We start from the raw sequence: 23,476 nt of genomic DNA, 5'->3' as shown, positions 1-23,476 counted from the left end.
TGACGTGAGCACATGGCAGCTTTGTCTGCTGCCTCACAATTCTCCCCAAAGCCATAAAATAGCTGCAAGTGCTGGAGTTTTGTTTTAAACCCCTCTCCAAGGTTTACCTTGCCATTTATCAGCTGAAACAATGCAGCCACAGAGAACTTCAAAGTCTCTTTGCTTCACAGCAGTGACCCAGGCAGAGCAGGTTCCTTCCTGTAAACACGCACTTTCCACGGCTCAAAGTCTATTTTTAAAAGTATCTTTATTAGGAATCACCTACTGGTGCTGTGTCCAGGAGTTTTTCAGTGTGTATGATCCCCCTGTGCTGTGGGAAACCAAACTAATCTTTCCATATTCTTAGAGAGCTGGACAGTGTAGATTGAATTGAGGGTTTTTCTGTTGATTTTTAAATTTTTTTTGACATGCTGTAACTTTATATTCCTGGTCATTGAAGGTAGACCTTGCACAGAGAACCACCAATGCATTTCATGTTTATCTGATGAATCACTGCTTCCAAATAGCTTATTCCCTTTCATCAGGTTTTTAATTAGCAGTGGTTGAGGATCTGAATATTGTTGATCATCTGAGACTGCTCATTGCAATGAAAGATTTACTGCTGATCAGTCTTGTGGTGTTCTCACTTCAACTCCAAATCCTGCAGGTAAATGGGGGCCAACAGAGTTGTTTGAAATGACAGCTATTTTCTAATAATCTGAGTGATTAATTATTATTCCCTGTTCTACCCTCTGTCCCACTTGTTCACTGATACTGTCTGCTCATCTGCTGGCACTCGAGTTTTGATACCAGGGAGATTTTGGCTGAGGATCTGTGCTGCTCTCATGTGGGAATCCCTCTTTTTGTGGAGCATTAGTGTAGCAGTTTCCTTGAAAGAAATGTGAAGTGCCTGTTGATATACTTAGGCTTTCTATTTAGCTAAAGCAAAAAATAGAAAGAATTTTTATTTCTGTCCTTCTGTACTTGAAAGTTATGTGCTTTTTAATTTTTTGCAGTAGTCATTCCGTGAAAACAAGGCCGTTTGCTGTGCTGTAGTCATGCATATTTGCTCTTTGCCATGGCATTTTTCATTGTGGGATTCCCTCAGGATAATTCAGTAAAATATCCATTCCCATTATCTAAACCAGGTAGTCTTTAAGCTGGGAGTATGGAATGGCTTTAGCTGCTTATCCCTTGTCTCTTAATTCTTGATAAGGAGATCTCATGGAAAGGTTTGTGAGAACCTCAGGATAGGACTGAAGATAAAATGTGGAATTTTGTGTGTAAGATAGGTTCCATCAGCATATATTTATCCCATTACTGAAATTACTTTGCTTTGCTGAAATACACCTTCACACCACAGCTTTTAGAGGCTGAGGGATCATAAATAGTGAATTATTTCATATGCTGGAGCTACCAGAGGACCTCAGTGCTTGATACAAAGTGCTGCCATCACCTTGGAAACCCGTGTTGTGACAAGGGAAAGGTGGCACAAAGACCAAGTGTATGAAAGCCTAAAAATAGAAAAATACAAATTGGGAATTTATCTGTACCACTCTTAAGGGCAAGAGTTATTATGAACTATTGGAACTGACTATGACAGGTAACAGTGAATTCTTGTTGGTAGAGTGAGGATGTGTTTCTAAAGGAGCAGTGATGGCCAAATGATGCAATTTTGCCCTCTTCACTTTTTGAGTTTGAAGCCATTCCCTGTGCCCTGTCCCTCCATCCCTTGTCCCAAGTCCTTGTCCAGCTCTCCTGGAGCCCCTTGAGGCTCTGCAAAAGGGGTTTTTTTTTAGGCTCTGTCTGGTTGACAGGAGCAGCTCCATGAGCAAACCTCAGTTAATGTGGCAGAAGGGAAGGAGTCATCTGGGAAAAGGCAGGGCAATACTTTGGTTTTGGGTCCTAAGAAATACCATCTCCTTGCTCTTCCCTTCTTTCTGAAGGCCTTCAATGCTGGATGAAATGACTTGTGCTGTGAAATTCTCTGCTTTAGGCTGGCATGACTGGCAGTAAAACATGGAGCAGGGAGGGAGGGATGAGAAATACTGAGCTCAGGCTCTGCTGCCAACACAGCCTTGGATAAGTTACTGTTCCCCTTTGTCGTATCCATTCAGTGGGAACAATGCAGGAGGCATCAACACACTCGTGATTCTTTTATTTTGTTCAAAAAATTAAAAAGTAAAGGAGAGCTTCACATTTATTCCATCTGTTTCTGAATCATCTGGTGTGTGTTGATGGCACAGGTAGCTGAGTTCATGTCAGTGACCCACTGGGCAGATGCATTCAAGAACCCAAACCCAGCCTGATCTGAGGTTTATAACACTTCAGTGTAGATATTTTTTAAATATTTTGCTGGGGTAGTTTGATAAGACATGTTTAGGAACATAAAGTAAATAAACTCACTGGGCTTGAAATACTGCCTGCTTCATTGTGTATTGGTAATTGATAGATCTCTGGGCTCATTAGTTAAACTAAGCAGGGTTATTTTAATTTTATTTGCATCAAGTGCAAGAATGTTTATGTGTGTACTTGTCCATGGTTTTCTTTCTAATGAAGGGTTGTTTCTCATTAAGGGTTGTGTCATTTGAAAGATTTTCGTATTGAAGTTTTCTTTTAAGCACTCTAAGTCATTGGAAAATTTTACATTTAGCAGTTGAACTTAAAAAAGCAGTTCCATTGAAGAAGAAGAAATAGGAGAGGATATTGAAAGATGTGATTTTTTTTTCCCCTGCTAATTTCTTTTGGGTTTGCTCAGTGATTTTTAGGCAGGCCAAGTCCTCTGCCTGATTTCTGAAAGGAGCCTTGGACTTGAGACAAGCCAAGAGCCTCTGAAAGTCTAACAAAAGAGCTTGAGAGTAAAAAATCACTCTCTTGGTATCAGAGCCCACTTCAGCTGAAAAATAAAAATCATACTAGGTATTCCTGATGTTTATAATGTGCATGGGTTACAAAGGAACAGCCTTTCAAGCAGCCTCTTACAATACAGCTTTATGCCTGTAACATATTTTCTCTTCCTTTCTTTTTGCAAGTCATGTTTTTAGCCCATTTCTTTCCCTTTCAACTCTGGAAGGCAAATGTAATGTTTGAAATGCTGTGTTGTACTTGGAGAGGTTGGATTTTCCTCTTATTCTGTGAAACAATAAATGGAAGCTTGAGTGTTTGGAATTGCACAACTCAATTCTTCCCCTGAGAGCATTCGGTCATTAAATTCCCGATGGGAAAATTGAAGTCCAAGGGTAAAAATAAAGGTGTAAGGAGGGAGATGCAAGGAAGGGGTTTTGTCAGGTATTTGCTTTTGGCATAAAAATGTTTTGAAGCTTTTCTGCGTGGGCCAAGTGTTGAAATTCAGTCCAGCTCTGAGTTTCAAAACCCTGTGTCCTTTTGGTATCAATTCTACCCAAAACCAGGTGGCCCTGGGTGCCCAGTCAGAGGCTGCATCCCAGTGCTGCTCCAGTCTTGGATAAATGCTAATTTATGGATTGTACTGGGGGAGGATGGAGAAAGCAGCAGGGAAGCCACCCCTCCACCCCTTGATTTATAATTGTGCCACTTGCACAAAGTGCTTTATTCCCTGGAGATTGATTTCCTGCACTCTGTGACCAGCTTTGCTGTCACCCCTCAATCCAGCCCTGCAGCCAGGTTGTCCCCAAAGATAAACCCCCTCTGCTCATCTTAAACATTTTGGAGTGGTGATAACTCACAAGAGAAACCCCTCTTAGTGCTGCTGTTCAGCAAGAAGCTGCTGCTAATTAATGAAGCAGAGAAATTGGGTGTGATGAGTCTGCAGTGACAGTCCCTCCTTCAACATCCTCTCTTCACCCTGTGCTTAAAATAGCACCTTAAATTTCTGCATGGCTTTGTTTTTATGGCAGCTGCTTAGGAAATCCTGGATTACACATCCCAGGAGCGTGGGCAATTCCAAAAAGGGCAGGACCTGTTGCTGCAGTACCTGCAGAGAGACATTTTCTTGCTGTGTCCTGTTTTCCTGTGGCATCAAGTGACCAGATTGAATACCCAGCATCTTTTCTGTGTTTGTTGTTATGCTTGGACAGACTCATTCAATCAGCTGCATGAATGAGCATTTAAGGGGTTTATAAGCCAGAGTGGACAAATTGTGGTAATTAAACATCTTGTCTATTTTGTTATCCTGGCTGCAGAACAATAATGAGGTTAAAGGGATACTGTCAAGGTGACAAAGGTACCAGACTGTCTTACCTAAAAGCTGTGATTTTTCAGCTGTATATATTTGAATATTTTGGTTTGGAGTGTTCTTTCTGCCTGTATTTAATTTCATAACATTTAGAGGCAGAGGGAAGGGGCAGAACAATACAAATGTGTGGTGTGAAATCCATATCAGCTTCTTATTTCTTGGAGTTTGTCTCTTTGAAATGCTGTCAAATAACTTGACAGTCTCTAAAGTTTAATTTTGTGCAATGGGTCACATGTAATTGTTCTAGAAATTCATACCTCACTACTGAATATGACAAACATACATTTAATATTACAGAAAACTGAATGCAGTAGAGAAATGGGTAACTCCTTAGGGCATTGCTGCTTAGGAATGCCAGTGTCTTTTATATGGGCTTTGTTAAATAATTATGTTTATGTGGCTGAGAATTTGATGCTCATAATCAGAGGTGATTAAAAAAAACAAAACAAAAAAATGCAACCAGCTAAAAGCCAACCAGTTTAGTAACATCAAAAGTGGATAAATTAGCTGATTTCATATATTAAAATCAAGCCAAAGAGAACCAGCAGTCATAGCCAACGACAGCAAGGCTGGTCCTGAAGGCTCATTTTTGAGGAAATCACTCAACTGGAACATGTGATCTGAACTTTACATCAATATGACTTTGCTTTTTTCCTCTCCTGTACTTTGTCAATTCTTGTATTTAGTTCTTATAGTGTTTTACGGTTTTTATCTGAAAGTCTGATACTCATTTCACACGTTTTCTTTTTGTCAAAATCCTTTTCCTTTGCAAAAATCATGTTGAGGGCAAGGACTTCTTTCACCCGCCACTTTCAGGGCTGTGTTTTGGGGAAAACAACTGTTAACAAACCATGTTTTTTTTTTGCAACACAGGCATCATCCTAGAGCATCTGGCCTTGGGTAGTCTCCCAACCTGCCTGCAAAATAAGGACTTTTCCTTTCTTGTTTCTGTTGGCAGGAGGAGAAGGAGGATAGCCTGGTCTGTGTGAAGGAGTGGGTTCCAACCTGTGTTTTTAGGACTGGCAGGATGCATGGATGTCCTGCACTGTCACTAAAGGCTCTGCAGGAGGAGGTCTGCTGTCTTTAAATGCAGATTTGTTCATTTTGGCCTCACAGGCTCTTTAGAAAATTGTGGTGGTTTTATTAAGTGGGGAAGGGGGAAGCTGAAAAACATTTGTAGGTGGTGTAACAAAGCTGAAAATCTTCTGTCCCACCATGGGCTGTGTGAGACAACCAGCAAGAGCAGGGGATGTGGAAAAGGAAAGTGTGTGTGGCTGTTCAGTGATTTTTCCCTGGTGTGTGCTCAGCTCCCTGATCTCAGCCCAGATGAGCAGACTGGTGACTCTCAGACATCCTTTTGGCTATTAATTTTCACCCTCTTCCTGTTCAGAGAGGAATTACTGCCTACATGTCTGTATTTTCCCTGGTGCAGCATACTTTCAGTTTTTGTTTTTAAGTCTCTGCCAGCTGCCAGTGTACAGCAAACTTCTTTGTAAAGTTACCAGTTTGGAGATTATTATTTTCCCCCTCACTTACTGCTTTTATGGCTAAATGATGGTTTGTAGTGGTGGACGAAGTGTGAGCTCTGTGGAACAACGAATCCACAAATATTCTGTAGTTTATTTTTAATGAGGTTTCCAGTCAATTTTCACGCAATAGCTTTCCTCCCTCTCTGACAGAGTCCTTCCCATTCCCACCCCTACCCCACCAAAACAGAGGTTGCCCATTAAAGATAACATTTTCTTTAGCAACTTGTACGTGTGGGTTTTGTTTTGTAAGGAAGCAACTGAGTTGATCCATCCCCACAATTTGGGGGAGTTACAGCCAGGAAAAGTCCCCATGGAAATGAAGATGCTTGAGTTTATTTGATGTAAGTGGCTGAAGAATTGTTGTAACAAGGAGCTGTTGTTAGAAAACATTTTTATGGTAATGATAAATGGGAAGGAGAAGAGCTGACCTTCCAATTCCGTGTTCTGTTCCAAGTGGGATTGTTGGGGTTTTGCAGTGGCTGTGAAGCTGCTTTGTGACTCTTTGTGATGCAGTCACCAGGGAATCCAGCAGGACAGTTTTAGAGGAATAATTTAATTAATGATTCTTATTTTGTCGTTCTAAATGAAGAGTTGTGTGTTGAGCATTACTGTATAATCTTTAATGGATAATTTAGTATTTAGCTTCCAGCTTCTCAAAATGATCTGATGTCTTTTGGATTTAGAAGAATAAAACATGAGTGATTTTAAGAGCAGTTGCTTCAGGTTGAGAGTAAGCCAGTCCTGTTCATCTGATAAAATTCCAATATCTGCCTGTTCATCAACACAGATATTCATAGCTGCTCTTTGTAATTCAGGATGACCAGAAGGTATTTTTGAGCACCTTTCTAATCCCCAAATTTCATCTAGCATTAGCAAAAAAAAAAAAAGCATTTCTTGGTGATGTGTGTGTTTAAAATAATTAAAAGAGCTTCTCGAGGTACAAGTAGACATCTGCTTTTATTCTTATTTTAGGGAACTGCTGTGCTCAGTGCTAAATCATGATAATGCCACATGAAGTGCTTTTGCATGTGCTGTCCCATATGAAGCACAGTCAAGCAGGCAACAAGTTGCATCTAAAAGCAAGATATTTTTCAGCCAGAAGAAGCAGCAGGCAGCCTGGGAGTTCAAAGCTAGAATTCAGCAGGAAACATCCTTTGGCTCTGTTCAGTGCACATGAAAGCCTCACATCCCATCCCTGTTTATGAACACCAGCAGCTTGCTGTGTAGCCCACACTTGCAGGCTAAAAATAAACTTATTTTCAGTGCAAACTTGGCATCAGGAGCCCACAAGTTTATTTGGTGTCACCTTTAGGTGTTTCTTTTTCAGGGAAATTAATGACTCCTTTACTGTGTGTGTGAACTATCACACTATTTAATCGCTGAGACCACAAAATACAAAACTCTTTTCCACATGGCACGTACGAGAATTTGTCTTCCAAACAGATCCTTGGAAAAGGAAAAGAGAAGTTTTAAGTGAAACCAGCTGCCAGCAAGTGTCTGGTGCTGGTGGCTACTGTGGAACAAAAAAAAACAGTGTGAGGAGGTAAACATTAGTTGGAATTTTGGGTTGCAGTTGTTTTTTTTAATCTTGTTTTAGGTTTTTACACTTCTAGAATTTCAACTTTCCACAGAGAGTGTTGTGCCCCAAATGAGCAGAACTCACATGGAGCACAGGCTGTATTTCCCTCATGAAGAAATGATACAAAATATGGTATAGTTGTGGTATTATAGTAATGATAGATTATTTTTAAAGGTTGCAAAAAGTGCACAACTCCCTGACAGGAGGTTGTAGCGAGGTGTGGGTCAGTCTCTCCTCCCAGGTGACAAGTGACAGGATGAGAGGAAATGGCCTCAGATTGTGCCAGGGGAGATTTAGATTGGACATTAGGAAAAATTTCTTTGTGCAAAGAGTTGTCAAGCATTGGAACAGGCTGCCCAGGGCAGTGGTGGGATCACCATCCCTGGAAGTGTTCAAAAAAGTCTGGATGTGGCACTTGGGGACTTGAGTTGGACTTGATGCTCCTAGAGGTCTTCTCTGACCTTTATGATTCTATAATTCCACATTTAGCTGAAGAATTTAGAATTACAAACAAGAAATGGCCTCAGATTCCAACAAGGAAATGTGACTGTGCTTTTCTTATTTATTAGGGATTTTTTCTCTTTAATTACATTGCTTTTTGACAGAACTAACAGGTGACAGCATTTTTGCAGGGCTATAGCACGTGATAGGTGATGAGAACGGATATGTTTTGATATTTTCCTCCATGCCCAAGTATCCATTTTGTATTAACCATTTGTGGCAGTGGGAATCAGCACAGAAGGTCTCAGTTTCTCGGTGATGGATTGCTCTGTTCACTAGGACTTCCTATAAAACCACTTTATTGTGGTGAGATTCACAGAAAAGCACAACTCTTGTTCTCATCCGGGATGAACAATGTAGATAATTTACTGCAGAAGAAGCTTTGGAGCACTGAATTTACAGCATTAGATCTGTCCTGCAGTTGGAGCAAAGTAATTTTAGATTAGTTCTAAGAGGGTTTTTAAGGAGGTGCTGAGGCCCTAGCAGAGATTTCCCAGAGAAGCTGTGGCTGCCTCTGGATCCCTGGAAATGTCCAAGGCCAGGCTGGACAGGGCTTAGAGCAACCTGGGACAGTGGGAGGTGTCCCTGCAGGGTTGAATGAGATGACCTTTAAAAAGTCCCTTCCAAACCATCCTAAAATTCTGTTCCCAGTGACTGCACGAGGCTTGTTCACACACAGCCCTGGGGCATCATTTCTTGTTATCCAGCTCTGTGATTCCCTGTTCTGGCTGCTGTTTTCCCTATTTTCAGCCCCTTTATATTGTCCAGGAGGGGAAGGTACTAAAGAGCCACAGAGCTGCATTTGTGCAGCACAGAACACTTGACCATACAATGAACTTTTAATTGGCCTGAATTGAATGTAACCCAGCACATGTGCAATGTCCTGAAAAAGACTTTTTAATAAAAATATCTACAACCACGAACAGCTTTTGCTCCAGAAACAGCGTTATGGAAGGGTTTAAGTCTCCTTTTGGGGTGTTTTTTTGTTTGAGGGAGAGGTGTTGAAAGGGATTTCAAAAGGGAAGGCATGCTGGGGAGATAAACAGCTCTGGGAATAAGAGCAGCACAGGAAGCGAATCCATGGTGTTGCTTGTGGGAAGCTCTTAGAAGTAATTAGGGATAAGAGTGAGGCGGGAGGAAATCTGGTTGGCAGCTGTGGCACTTCCAGCAGCAGCTCTGACCTTGGCTTGTAGGTGCTTTGAGGCTGCTGGGGAAAGATCTGCTGCCAGAGCTGCTGGTTTTACCTGAATTCCCTTGGAAAATCTGCTGGTGACCTACGGAGTGCAGGTTCTCATCCCATGGCTAAAGGCCCTGCATCCCTCCTTCACTTCAGGCACTGCAAAAATATGTGATAAGAGTCGATGACAGACCAGAGGACTCGTGTTTGCAATTTTTGGAAGCCTTGTCTAATCCTGGAGCACCAGGAGCAGTCTCTCATCCATCTGCCCGAGGGTGGGAATTGCATCCTCCTTGCAAACACCTCCCTGCCCTGGGACAACATGAGGCTTGGCAAAAGCCAGCGAGTCCCTGGCCAGGATCCAGGCCCAGGAGATTGGGCTGGCAGGAGAATCGTGGTGGGATTGAGTCTGACACAATTTCCGTGGCTGAAAGGGATGAGTGATGGTGCACGGTGCGTGTCTCACCTTGTTCAATATCTGAGCATGAAGTGATAACTTAATCCCTGATTGCTCCTTACAGCCCTGCAGGCCACAGGCTCTGGAGGAATGTTTGCCAGCCAAAAATGATGTCTGGCTTCACCAAGCCCAGTTTCAGTGCCTTTTCCAGCTAACTCACTTCTGAATTAATTTGGGGCCAGATGGTTTCGTGCTCTCGACGTTGTAGCTCCTGCACTTGGTCCCACCAGCCACACTCCTCTGCTGATGCCTGTCCCTGATTCCTGTTGTCCCCAGCATGAATAAATCAGCAGCAGTAATGAACAAACCCTTCAGCAGCTGCCACGTTGGTTTTTGGGGTGCTGGGTGTTGATACAAGTGTTTAATGAAAGAGTTTTTTGTACACAAGAATAACCATCGTTGGAACCAAAAGTGAGGACTAAAAGCGTATTCAAAATCATCTTTCTCATTAAATTCTTCAGGATTATCTGATTGCCCAAATGAGAGCTTTCAGTTGGAGCACAGTGGGCATGAAAGAACTGCAGTGCTTTGAAATAGTTCTGTAGTGTGTTCACTCAGGAACAGTTCACAAAATATTTCCTACACTTAAAATTGCCACAGCCATTTGCAGAGGTGGGAGGGAGAAGAATAGACAAAGCAGATGGGTAGGTTCATCCCATGGCCAAAAGATGAATGTGGGAAATTTAGGATGCAGAGGAATGCCACAGTGAACCAGCAACACCTATTTAGGTAGAAATAATTGAGCTTTTTTCACCAAATAATGAAGAGATCTGTATTTCTGGGGTCTCTCTTTCCTTCTCGCTCCAAAGATATTCTTTTTTGTCCTCAGAACAAGTTCCCGATGCAGATCTGTTCACTTTAATGCAATTCTAGGTTTAAGCAAATATTTAATTCTGCCTAGAGCACTCTGACTTTTTTTTCAGCAGTCTGGAGCCATTAGCAGGGCAGATACAGGACATGGGAGCCGAGCTGTCATGGTGAAGGCTTGCTCATAATTTTCATAATATGCTGTATTTTCCCTTTGCATTTCAGCAAACAGGTCAATTATAGCTTATTTCTCATCCTCATGCTGGGAAGGAAAAGCAGCTGATTGGAGTGGTAGACTGAGGATAAGGATTGCTTTTCTAGGTCAGCCAGGAGAGAGCTTGGTTCAAAAATGTTACCCTGGAAGGCAGTCCTTTCTTGCTTTCTTTGGGACTAAGTTTGTATTTATTTCCTCCTGCCAGGTCCTCCTGTAAATGAGATTTCTGGAGTTGGATGGGATATTGGGAAGAAATTGAAATAATAGAATTGTAGAATTGTTAAGGTTGGAAAAGACCTTTAAAATCACAAAATCCAACCATGCCAAGCCCACCATTAAAATGTGTCCCTAAGCACCCCAGCATCTGGTAGATCCCTGCAGGGGTGGTGATAAGGATATTGATCCTGCCTGCTCCCTCATCTCCACATTCAGTCAGGTTGTCTTAAATGGGCTGGAGGAATTCAGACAGCACTGAAAGCATTGATCAGGGAGGGTACAGAGTCTGTGCTCTTGGGAAGAGCAAGACAGCATGGCATCATTCTTTTTTGAGACACATGAACACTAATTTTACTCTAGCTGAATGTTTGAGGCTTCTAACACGTGTCAGGCTTTTGTTGGACTGCTCTTTTTGAGGTGCCAGTGCTCTGACAAGCTGCTGTTCTCATTTGCAGCATGGTTCAGATGAGTTGTGCTGTTCTTTCACCTCGCTTGGATGCTGATGGAGGGTTTGGGTTGAGGGTACCCGGGTGTTGTGCCACAGCCTCTGGGTTATAGCTGTGATCATGGATGTGCTGAAGTGAGGAAATTCAGGTTATTCAACAGTGGAGCCAAGACAAATCTGTTTTTTATGCTGATGACCATCCCTTCTTGCCTGCAGCTCTTATCTTCTCCCTCCTCCCCATCCACCATTAGACCAACATCATTTGTGGTTTCCAGTGTGTTTGTATTTTAAATACTGCTCAAATCCCTCATTTGGAGCTGGATCCAAAATAGACTTCACCAAATAAAAATAATGCTGTGCTCAGCAGGCATCTGGTTCTGGAGGTACCAAAAATGACTCAGGTATAAATTCTGGCCCTGTGCATGTGCCCTCTTCATCAGCTGGAGATGCAGAGGTGCTGAAATTGCATCAAGGTTCAGAAAATTACTGGCTGCTGTACCCAGTGAAGTTCCCAGTCTTGTAAATGCCCTGTGCATGCACAAACCACACCATGAAGATTGATTTCTTTACAGAATGTGCCCACAACAATGTTCCCTTTTGAACTGCTGCCACTTCAGACATTTCCTACTTGCTCAGTGCCTGGTGGATGTGTAAAGAACCTGGAGAACCAAGTCCAAAGAGAGGAAAGAGGTACTCTCCACTGGAGGACAAGGCAGACCTGTGGAACCAAAAAAAAAAAAGTGAAGGAAGCAATTGGACTTCTTATTCAGGCCTTGGGGCTGGAAGGTGTCTCCCAAGTTGCATCTGTGATTTTTTAACACAAATTGCCTGGACAGTCGTGAGATAAATGACTGAAAGTTCTCTGGGAGTGTCTGAAAATGTCGACAGTCAGGTGTTAAGAGTACAGAGCTGCCTCGTGGTGTTGATAATTCAGTAGGAGTAGATGGGGAATAAAATTAGCAAGTACTCAGAGACACCTCTTCTACACATTTGTGCTTGGAGGGAGTTAGTGCCTATTTAAAAGAAATAGAAATATATAATAATAAATATATTATAAGAAATAGAAATTGCTAATATATTCGGAATGCTCTTGGTGAGGCATTTGTTTCCCCGAGTTGAAGAGTCCTTCCAGTGATTTCCTTAGTGTGCACTGATTGATTAATGTGAGGGTGAAGAGCCTGTGAGCTGCTCTGGAGCCCCCATGGCTGTGGATCCCTTTGTACTCCTGCAAATGTCTCATTTTTCCTCATCTTGCTCTCTTCTCCCTCTCTTTCTCCCTCTCTTTCTCCCTCTCTTTCTCCCTCTCTTTCTCCCTCTCTTTCTCCCTCTCTTTCTCCCTCTCTTTCTCCCTCTCTTTCTCCCTCTCTTTCTCCCTCTCTTTCTCCCTCTCTTTCCCTCTCTCCTTCCTCTCTCCTTCCTCTCTCCTTCCTCTCTCCTTCCTCTCTCCTTCCTCTCTCCTTCCTCTCTCCTTCCTCTCTCCTTCCTCTCTCCTTCCTCTCTCCTTCCTCTCTCCTTCCTCTCTCCTTCCTCTCTCCTTCCTCTCTCCTTCCTCTCTCCTTCCTCTCTCCTTCCTCTCTCTCTCCTTCCTCTCTCCTTCCTCTCTCCTTCCTCTCTCCTTCCTCTCTCCTTCCTCTCTCCTTCCTCTCTCCTTCCTCTCTCCTTCCTCTCTCCTTCCTCTCTCCTTCCTCTCTCTCTCCTTCCTCTCTCCTTCCTCTCTCCTTCCTCTCTCCTTCCTCTCTCCTTCCTCTCTCCTTCCTCTCTCCTTCCTCTCTCCTTCCTCTCTCCTTCCTCTCTCCTTCCTCTCTCCTTCCTCTCTCCTTCCTCTCTCCTTCCTCTCTCCTTCCTCTCTCCTTCCTCTCTCCTTCCTCTCTCCTTCCTCTCTCCTTCCTCTCTCCTTCCTCTCTCCTTCCTCTCTCCTTCCTCTCTCCTTCCTCTCTCCTTCCCTCTTTCTCTCTTTCTCTCTCTCTCTCTCTCTCTCCTCATTCTTTCTTTTTTATTCTCTTCCATGTTTGTAGTAGAGAGGGACTGAAAAGGATTTTAGGGAAGAAATTCTCCCCTGTGAGGGTGGGGAGGCCCTGGCACAGGTTTCCCAGAGAAGCTGTGGCTGCTCCTGGATCCCTGGAAATGTCCAAGGCCAGGCTGGACAGGGCTTGGAGCACCCTGGGATAGTGGAAGGTAGAGGCTCTAGTGAGTTTTGGATTTGATAATACCACCAAAGGTGAAAACCCAGTCTTGCTGGACCTGAGAGAGTTCTTGAAATACCCTTTGAGGGATTAAATTCCTTTTAGTGCCACTCCTTTGCTTTCCATAGTGCCCAGGAGATCATTCTGGGATTAATCCTGCGTGCCAGTGGCTTGGCTGAAGGTTATCCTGGGTGTGAATGCTGAGTTGTTGAACAAGATAGACACAAAATATTGTATATTTTCCTCTATGTGCTGCTCCACTTGCCATCATTTTCCATTTGGGATCTCCTGGAGGAGTTAAAAAGCTGCCACATCCTAAGGAGGTTTTTTTCCCTCCCTCCCATGGTTATAAAAAGGTAGCTACAGCCCACTTCATTAAAAAACACCGTAATTCACAATGGTAATTGAAAGTTTGAGGACTGGCTGTTCACCAAACATTCTCTAGAGCACAATAGCGTCCTGACATCTGAGTATTTACAAACAAAAGGATAAAGTTGTAATCTCCTTGTCATAACACCAGCTTTATGGGATCCATGCTCTGCTTGAATGTGGTCGGGACTAAGCAGATTATTGTACCAACAATACAGAAAATTTAGCTCCAAGTACAAAATACCCCAAACCCACAAAGCTGCTGCTCAACCCGAGGTTTGGGGGCTTTTTTTTTTTTTTGTTTTCCTTGCTTGCTTTTTTTAAATTGTTTTGAATGAGCTGGCAAAAATTAGTTTTGTCAGTAGAAACTAAGTAACCACCAACTACGCCTGGAATGCCTTGGAGCACTGGAGGAATTTTCCAAGGAACAGTGATTACCTTTGTTCCTTTTAGCTACACAAGTTTAGGCTTTGAACTGTGTATGCTCTTTCACAGGTTTTTTTGGGTTTTTTTTTTTTTTATGTATTTGGGGTTTTGTTTTAAAGGCTGTTTCTGATTGCAAAAAAATCTTTTGCTCAAATAGTTCTTCCTCCCAAAGAACTCGGTACTGCCATGGAAGTAAAAATGAGACTCTGTAAGAAAAATGTTAATTGCAGGACATCATCAAAAATTGGAGTTTGGGAAGCCTCAGCATTTTGATACCACTTGGCCTGCATGTAAAAACAGGGTAAAAATATTTATAAACTGTTAAACAATTGTGAAAACCAACAACCTTAAGCACCTTACAATCTGAAATATTCTCTGAAAACAGTTTTCTGAGTATCATAGGATAAGCTTGACGTGATCTTGATTTAGTTGACTTTTCCTCTCATTGTGTATACCTGGCAGCAGCAAAATGGATTGCAAGTTGTATTTGTCTGAATGGCAGAAGGAGGAGAAACAGCTTCCCAGAGAATTCTAATTTTTATCAGCTGTCACACTGCTGTCTTTCAGTTATATCTGTGTTAGTAAAATCATTAAATCTATTCTCTACATTTTATCTCACCATTGGCTCGTGCTTTTTTATGCCGTGAAAGAAATTCTGCAGCTGAAATTTAAACAGTAAAACTCTGACCATTGCAGTGCTGGCTCTTCAAAATTCTTCATTCTGAGTCCTTTATTCATGCAGGAAAAAAACAAAAAACAAAAACAACCTGCACAAGCTACCAATTAAGGGATCTGCTTCAGAAAGATAACTGGGCTCCCAAACTTCAAACAAATCCAAGATCTTCCTGGTATTTTGTTTTGTTGTTGATGGTTGGTTTGGTTTTTTGGTTGTTGGGGTTTTTTGGGTTTCGTGTTTGGTTTGGTTTGGTTTTTGGGGGGGATTTGGGGGGGGTTTTTTTTGGGTTTTGTTTTGTTTTTTGTGGGATTTTTTGGGGTTTTGTTTTTTGTTTTTTGTGGATTTTTTTGGTACCTCCTTTGCATCTGTGCAAGGCCTTGAGACTTGCTGGTTCTGGAGCTCTCCAGTAATTCCTGCACCATTTTTCAGCTTCTCCACTCTAGGAAGGTCCTGTAGTACAGTGAAGGATAGGAAAGCTTGGAAATAATCAGCCCAGTTATTTCAGAATAAAAGACTCTGTGTTGTTAAATCCCATCTCCTGTTCAGGCAGGTGTTTAATGCCGAGGCAATGGGAGCACTTCCTTTGGAATTCCACTTATCTGCACCCCATATTTGCCTTCTGAGAGACAGCCAGGGGTCATAAAATTATAGAAAATCCTGAGCTGGAAGGGATCCACCAGGATCATCCAGTCCAACCCCTGGCCCTGCACAGATACCCCAAAATCCCACCCTGTGCACCCCTGAGAGCGTCGTCCAAACATTCCTGAAGCTCCAGCAGCCTCAGGGCTGTGCCAGTTCCCTGGGGAGCTGTTCCAGTGCCCAAACAGCCTCAAGACTCCAAAGCCTCATTTGAAGGATGGGTTTTCTTGAGGAACCCTTCAGTCTGTGAAATCTGTAATGTTTTAACCCACTGCTCTTCAAGCAGAGCCTCGTTTGCTCTGTGCTGAGGTGCTGGGAACGGGAGATTTGATATTCCTGAGGTGCTCCTGGCTCTGCTGGGTTTGAGCAGTGAAGCTCATGGCAGGTGAGTGAGAAGTAGAAAGGGAAAACACCTTTAATTGCAGTGGGAGGGATCACTGCCAGGGCAGCAGGATTGCAACAGGATGAAAAACCTAAACGGGGCCCTTCCAACCCAAACCATTCCGTGATTCCATGAAAACACTGCACAGGAAAAAGAAATTGGGATTCAGGGTGTTCCATACCAGTGCTGTTTTGAGCCATTCTTAACCAGGGAAAGAAAGGAAGGAAGGATCTGAAGGGATGACAAACTCTGCCCATTGTAACTTTAATTCTTTGATTTCATGGAATATTGGTAAATGCTGCTGTTGTGTCTGTCAAAACCTAGGATAGTTATTGTACAGCTTCTATCTGCAACAACTTATTAATAAAATCCCAGAATGACTGGATCCAAAGAGTAAATTACTGTTACAACATCACGTCAACTTTATTTTTAATAATAGTAATTTTTAAGCCAGCTGGGAAGATAAAGATGTGTCCTTACAGAGTGATCGCTGGGAGACATCACCACCTCTTCACTTGTAAACCCCAAGGAGTTTTTCCCCATCAGTTTCCTTTTTTTGCTCCTTTTTTAGCTGCTTTCTAGAGTTTATGCTGGGCAGTTTCTGCTGAAGGGCATAAAATAGCAGGAATTACAGTGGCATTTGATATGGTTGTTTTTGCAATGGTTATGGAAGACTGAAAGTGGAAAGCAATAAGAATTTCTGGAGAGATTTGCTGAGCCTTTCCTGATTCATAGTTGGAATTGTTGCCTCTCTTTTTTTTTTCTTTTTTTCTAATCCTCAAATTTGAGTTACATTTTCCTAGTCTAGAAGCTTCTGAAAATGACAAAATGTTATATTTCAGTCCCATAAATCCAGCATAGCCTCGTGCCCCGTGGCAGTATCACTCAAAGGCACAGTTTGGATGTTGTTGCAGTTGCTGTTGCCACAGGAAATGTTCTTTTTCAAAAAAATTACAGAGAAGAAAACCCATCCCTGGCATGTCAGCTCCTGTCCTGGAGCTTCTGGAGCCCTTTCCCCTGCTTCCTGCCTTGTCACCTCCCACCTTTCCCCTCCCTCTGCCCCATCTGCCTGTCTGTGATTCAGACAAGAGGCGAGATGTGCAGTGACTGATTTAGAGCATGTGCTGATTTGCCAGCTGGCTGCTATCTGGGAGCTGTGGGGTCAGGAGAGATAAGGGCTCAGCTCTGCTCTCCCCAGCCAGGGTTCACCTCTGCTCCTTTGCTCTGGGGTGTTTTCCCCCTCAACATTTGCACAATCTGAAATACACTTGAAATACTACTGAACCTTCCTTCCCCCTTTGAACATGGAAAAATTGAGTGTTACTAAAATGCCACTAATAACGATGGTTGAACTATTGTGTTTGAATATGTAATTTAATTATTCCATTAAAAAATTGAAGCAGTAGTGGTGTTGCCCATACACTGATGGTCTCAGCTGGGATGTGCTCTGATTTTATTCATATTTTTACATTGTGGAACCACCAGAATATTCTTGGAAAAGCAAACATCCTGATCAAGAGGCTTGATCAGGACACATTTATGCTGTGTAAGAGGTAGTTTAAACAGAAATTATTACCCAAGCTCCATGTCTTCATTCACTGTCTAAACAGCAGATATATTCATGGAATCTCCAAATGATTTGAGTTGGAAAAGCCCTTTAAGATCATATCATTGCAATTTCCTGCATCAAATAAAATCCTGTTAAATGTAGGGTGTTGTTTCGGAGCAGTCTTACTCCTTTTTTAATTCTAGAATTAAGTTAGATAAGTTCAATTCCCTGCTTCTGTTTGACATTGAGCTGAGAAGAGATAAAAGAAGGGAGTTGGTGAATTCCTGTCAGGCTGGATAGCAGTGAAAACAAGTAGCTGGAAGCATCTCAGTGGCATCCTTCAGTGGCTGAAAGATAAGTTTTCCTGCTCTGCCTTGGATGTTTCTGCTGGATCTGAGATAGAGGTGAATTTTTGGCTGTGAGCCGAGGAGCTGTGCCTGCACCTCGGAATGGTCCTTGGGGAGGGAGAGGGACTTGGGACACAGGGAATGGTTCCCACTGCCAGAGGGCAGGGAGAGATGGGATTTTGGGAAGGAATTCCTGCCTGTGAGGGTGGTGAGGCCCTGGCACAGGGTGCCCAGAGCAGCTGTGGCTGCCCCTGGATCCCTCGAAACTTCTCTGTGCCTGGTCCTCCTCAATGGAACAATTCCTTCCAGATATCGAACCTAAATTTCCCCTCTTCCAGTTTGAACCCGTCCTCCCTTGTCCTGTCACTCCAGTTCCTGATGAACAGTCCCTCTCCAGCTTCTCTGTCACCCTTCAGACACTGGAAGGTTTTGTGAGGTGTCCACACAGCCTTTTGCAGGCTGAACAGCCTGAAATTCCCCAGCCTGTCTCCTTAGGGGAGGTGCACCTCTGGACTTGCTCCACCAGTCCCATGTCCTTCCCATTTTGGGGACTCCAGAACTGTGTGCAGCATTCCAGATGGGTCTGACAAGAGCAGAATAGAGGGAAAAGTCACCTCCCTGCTCTGTGTTCCTGTCGTGTGTGTTTTGTTGTAGGAGCTCCTTCCCTGCTGCGTGGGTGATGGAATTTTATGGAATTTACCTTTTTCTCACCTCTGGGATGGATGGGAGCACTTGGCTGTGAGCACCCACCACTCCCAGTGTGTCCTTGCAGCCAACCAGGCTCCTGTGGGTGCTCTATTTCCCCATCCATTCATTTCCCAAGGGATTTTTGAATCAGGTTAAAAATCTTTTTGTGGGTTTCTGACTGCAGCTGCAGCTTTAATGGGCTCGTATGTGCACAGCACAATGCTGTGTGATGCAGCCTGCACCCTCAGTGCTTTCCTTGGGGAAACATTTGTCCCATTTATTCTCTTCATGCTCAAAAGTACAGCAAACAAGCTGCAGCTTGTACCCCAAATGCTGCATGCTGGGTTTTGTAGGGCTTCTGTTCCCTCACGTTTGAATTAAGACCCAAGACCTGTGTTTGTGCAGCCCTTCAAAAATGAGATACTTAATTCAGACTAAAGATCTTAAGTTAAGCTTGGTGATACATAGCCCTGTGTAATCCATCGTCTTAGAATGGTATCTGTGATAGAACTTCTCAGATTATATCCTCATGGCTGCTTTAACCCAAATACTCAATAATATGCCCTATATTGAGGGCTGGGCAGATCAGCTGGGTTGTTGCAATGTAATCCTGCCTTGGAACTGGGCTGGGAACGTGAGCAGGGCAGTGTCACATCTCTGAGTGCTGAACCCAGACTCTGAATCCACTTCCCTTGGTTTTACAAGGAGAATGTTGTTGTAGGAATAGTCTCTAACCTGCCCTGTAAGCAGAGCTTCCCTAAAAGCAGTTCCCAGTGAAATCCTGCAGCAAAGGGCTCCATGAGCATTTCAGAAGACACAAAGGCAGGAAAATGCTCCTGTGTCTGGATCAATGCCCCAGTGAAGGGGATTCCCTCAATAAAATCCACCCAGGAGCAACAGCAGAGACTCCACACCAAGCTCTCTGCCAAGGACCTTGGGAGAGCCTTTATTTCAGCTGAGCCAGGTGGCAGAGGAAAAGGGGTCACATTGTCATTGCTGGCTTGGGTGACCCTGTGACATGGGGTGACCTTGGCGTAAATAATCATCCTGCTCTCCCAAGTGCCCATCATTCCTATTCTGTCAAACAGATACACACAGCAGATCCAGGCAGGAGTAAAAAGAGGTGATGGATCTGCATAATAAATAATAGTTTTTGAGAGACAGTGCTCAGAAATTGCTATTTTTAACTCCCTTCTCAAGCCCTGTGAGCAGCAGGAGCTCTGAGGGTAATCCTGCATGGCTCCCACGTCTTTCTCCTGCTCTGTTCAAAAGAAATCAGTGTTGCTTGTCACAAGACTTTACTCGTTGCTGATGTCAAGAGTTTCCTAATGTCGTGGAAGGTCCAGGACAAGGGGAGTGTCAGTGGCTTGTTGTGTGTTTACTGCTTTTCTCTAGCCTCTGATGTGGGGAGGCTGCATAACCTGCAGTCATCGGCCGGGGCCCTGCTGGTATTTTAAAGGTCACTCCAGTAATTTTGTCCTTGCTTAAAAACAAAAAAACAACCCCCCCCCCCCAACTTTTAAATTCTGCACAAAACAGCGTAGAGGAATTGCTGTTCTCTGCTCATTCTTTTGGGGAAGCAAATGTTTGCTCTGCTGTCCCAGCAACCAGAGAGAGCTGGGTTGAGCAAGCCCAGGGGCTGGACTCTGAAATTTCCTCTTGAATAACACTCCTGAAGTTCCTGCTCAAGTGGTTTTGGAAATTTTTATGTTGCTTGGGTACTTTGTTTTTAAGAGGTAATGACACTCAGAGAGAAGGAGAGGTGTCACAAGCAAAATAAACCTGCACGAGAATGAGGAAGAGGTGCAGCATGAGGAAAATCAGTGGCTTTGAATTTTTAATCAACTCTGAGCAACATCTCAAATCTTGCCCCTAAAAGGGTTTATAAAATGACTTGGGATCTGTAAGCAAGGAGAGATCTGAGGAGAGAAATGAACTTCTTAAATACAGCATTCCAATGATTAATGAGAGCACAGTTAAGCTAAAATCACTACAACTAACAGTCCTTGTTCTTCTTTTGTCTTTTTTTTCCTTCATCTTCCCCTGACCTTGTACCAAATCCTTTCCACTCCTGATGCACTGGGGAACAGCAGGACTCACCCAAAGGTAAGGGCTTTTATCAGTTGTCCTGTCATTTATTAAAATGACTATTAAAAGCATTTTGCAGAGCTCTGTGGCTGATCAGCTGCTGAGTAAGAAACTCGAAGCATCTCCTTGCTGCAGAAATGCTCAGTACAGCCCGTGCCAAGGAATGAGTCAGAGGAACAAATGAGAACATCCACACTCAGCACTGCAGACTCTGAATGGAGGATAGTTGTTCTTTGTGGGCTTTTTAAAAGCGTTTTTCTGGTGCTTGTGTTAAAGCAAACTCATTTGGTTTTTATGGTCCCGTGACTTTGTGCTTGTGCTGAAGACTCTGCCCTGGGATATCAGGGTTCAGCTCCATGGATGTGCTCAAACAGCCCAGTGGTGTTTTACTAAATGTTCTGAAGTCTTGGGATGCTTTAATAACATGTTTAGCTGTAAAATGAATTCAAAGGGGAAAAAAAAAAGCACCTTAATTTTTAACACACAAGTTGTTTCCTCAGTCAGAGGATATAAAGTAACTACTTTATCTCTTGATGCTGGTACATCAGTGTAGTATGGGAGGGGGGGAAACAATGTATTTTTTAAGATAAATTGTTTAAATTTCAAGGATTTTGCGGTGTTAAAGCTTATTCATAAATGTTGATAGTCAGCAGCGTAACAATGCAGGACATTCAAAGGGGAAAGAGCAGTTTCCATTAGGCTTGGAGGGGAAATCCACAGCCCCACATTGCACTTCCCTTCCCTACATCCCACAGAATAAATTTTGCCCGTGTGAATGTAGGTCAGACATTACCCTAATTAATATTTTTCCTTGCAGATACATCCCCAGGGGAGCTGTTTTTGCAAACATCTGTCCCAAAATACACATCCTGTTATTTCAGGTCATCTTTCAGGACGAAAGGTGCCTGTGGACCTTTCGATGGATTTATGGCAAAATTGAAAGTTCTCTATTAAAAATATTATAGTGCTGCTCTTTTCATGATAAAACTGATTTGCTTTCTATTATTCTTTGTAAATATTAGACTTTGATGGCTGCTTTGGTTTGTCATGAAATGTAAATAAATACATACTCCTCTTGTATGGAAAGAGCTTCCTACCCTAAGGCTGGTTTTTAATTTATGCAGACAAGAGGCACAGGGAGATGGGAGGCAGAAAGAGCTAGAGGACATCTGTCAGTTTGCAAAAGAGAAACTCTGGTGAAAAATGAATTGCAAGGATGGGTTTGGAGGGAGAAGTGGAAAAGGTCCTTGACATCCACTGGGTTGGCACAGAAAGGAACAAATAGAAACAAGGAACAAATGAAAGCATGCAGGAAAAATGAAGTGTTTGTTTAGGCTTCAAACTCCTTGAAAATAAGGACTTCAGTGGGGATGTGTGTTGGGTTCAGGATGTCAGAGTGTGAATAAGGTGTTGAATTTAGCAGCAGCTGTTCTAAGGTGTCCTGGTTGTTTCCCTGCAGGTGTTTGCATATGATCACTGCTTTTGGTCTATGGATGAATCTGTCAAAGAAAAATACGCAGGTAATAATATTTACTGTGGCTTGGTTGTCTCCAAGTGGGAATGATGTGATTAAAATACATCATTGGTGCAGGGCACAGGCCATAAGTGCTGTCCCCTCTATGACTGGCTGCTGTCAAAAGGAAAAGGGAAATCCTCAATCATTCCAGTTTCTTTTCTCTAAAGATGACAATAACAATGGGCACTGCCACCCTTTGCAGTGCAGAGAGTGGAGAAACCCTGCACAACTCCTATTTACAGCTTTATTTAAAATACTGCTCCAACTCCATCATTTTAAATGCATCAAATCCATTTATTTCTTTTGAGGAGCATTGTTATGTGTAATTTCATGTTCTTCAGTGCTGATGGGAGTTTGGCATCATAGTAACACCTAATAAAGGAATATTAATAAAAGCCTAATTTCATTTAAGTGTATGTGAATTGAGATGCTTTAGTGAGAATGTGTAATGTATTCAATTAAAAGTTGTCTATGTATTATTATGATGCATTTTGTCATACAGTTATGGTAAAATATGAAATATATTTGGACTCATCACTCCTATAATTTATTCCTTTCACATTGTTATCCTTTAAACTTTGGGATCAGTTGAACTTGTTAACATTTATTTTATAAAAATCATAAGAAAAATCAAAGACACATATACTTTTTAATTTTAATTTCTTTAACACATAACTAATGAACTAACCTATTAAGGCACTGAGGAAAAATGTGACACTTCCAGCCATACAAATGACATAAGGAATAATGAATACATTGTTTCTCAAACTCGTAGTGGTGCCTATAGAACTGATATTTTTATCTGTTACACAGTGGAAGTGTTAGCTCAGCTGAGCCTGGCACAACTCTTGGTGCTTTTGATGGGGAATTGAGCATGGATTTGGCTGTAAAGATAGGAACTTCAATGAGAGAAAGGAAGAGCTGAAAGGAACATTATTAGAGAGGACTTTTCAGTCCGTAAAGTTCTGTCATGCCTTGTTCAGACTTGAGGTTTTCTGGCTGTAAAATTCTGAAAATAGATTTTGTTCAAGTAGTTGCTACCCAGATATTTTAAGCCTTCGTTCCTCTGCCTGGAAAATGATCAAAAAACCTCAAAGTTCAATTACAAAAGAAATGATACACCTTACTTTTGGCCAGTGCAAAATATCCTGTGCAAATCATCCTTATCTTCCACATACTTGTGATTCCTTCTCTGCAAAAATCTCCTCGTGGTATTATCCAATGTCTTACACAACAAAATTTTCCAGTGCTCTGCTGATTCCCTTGGATTAAAATCAACTGACTGTCATGAAAATGTCCAGCTTGACGATATTTTGAGGAGATATCATTCCCCAGCAGATCAAATTCTGCAGTTGGTCGTAGATTCTCTGCTGATAAAACTTCTGAATAGGAACTTTGATAGGATGTTGCCTCAAGCACATCCAGGTATATCCATGATAATCCCAGCCCCTGATTTTTACAGCAGCATAAATCTGGAGCACATCTTCTGCTCCTTTC

The 23,476-nt window shown here is 42.6% G+C and overlaps 1 protein-coding gene across 5 annotated transcripts in view; it reads left to right on the top strand.

Moving 5' to 3' along the window:
* KIF13B (kinesin family member 13B) overlaps window positions 1-23,476 on the top strand; it is a 121,445-nt gene that overhangs the window by 27,724 nt on the left and 70,245 nt on the right. For 4 of the 5 annotated variants that reach the window (XM_063422929.1, XM_063422960.1, XM_063422955.1 and 1 more), the window contains exons 3-4: window positions 20,466-20,481; window positions 21,923-21,983. In XM_063422929.1, the coding sequence (XP_063278999.1) occupies window positions 20,466-20,481; window positions 21,923-21,983 (77 nt within the window). The remainder of the gene's footprint in view (window positions 1-20,465; window positions 20,482-21,922; window positions 21,984-23,476) is intronic. The other variant, XM_063422946.1, reaches the window with a different exon arrangement.

The sequence above is a fragment of the Prinia subflava genome, chromosome 2, assembly GCF_021018805.1.
Source record: "Prinia subflava isolate CZ2003 ecotype Zambia chromosome 2, Cam_Psub_1.2, whole genome shotgun sequence".
Classification (NCBI taxonomy): Eukaryota; Metazoa; Chordata; class Aves; order Passeriformes; family Cisticolidae; genus Prinia; species Prinia subflava.
Note: the sequence above shows the minus strand (reverse complement) of the source record. Positions and strands in the feature narration are given on the sequence as shown.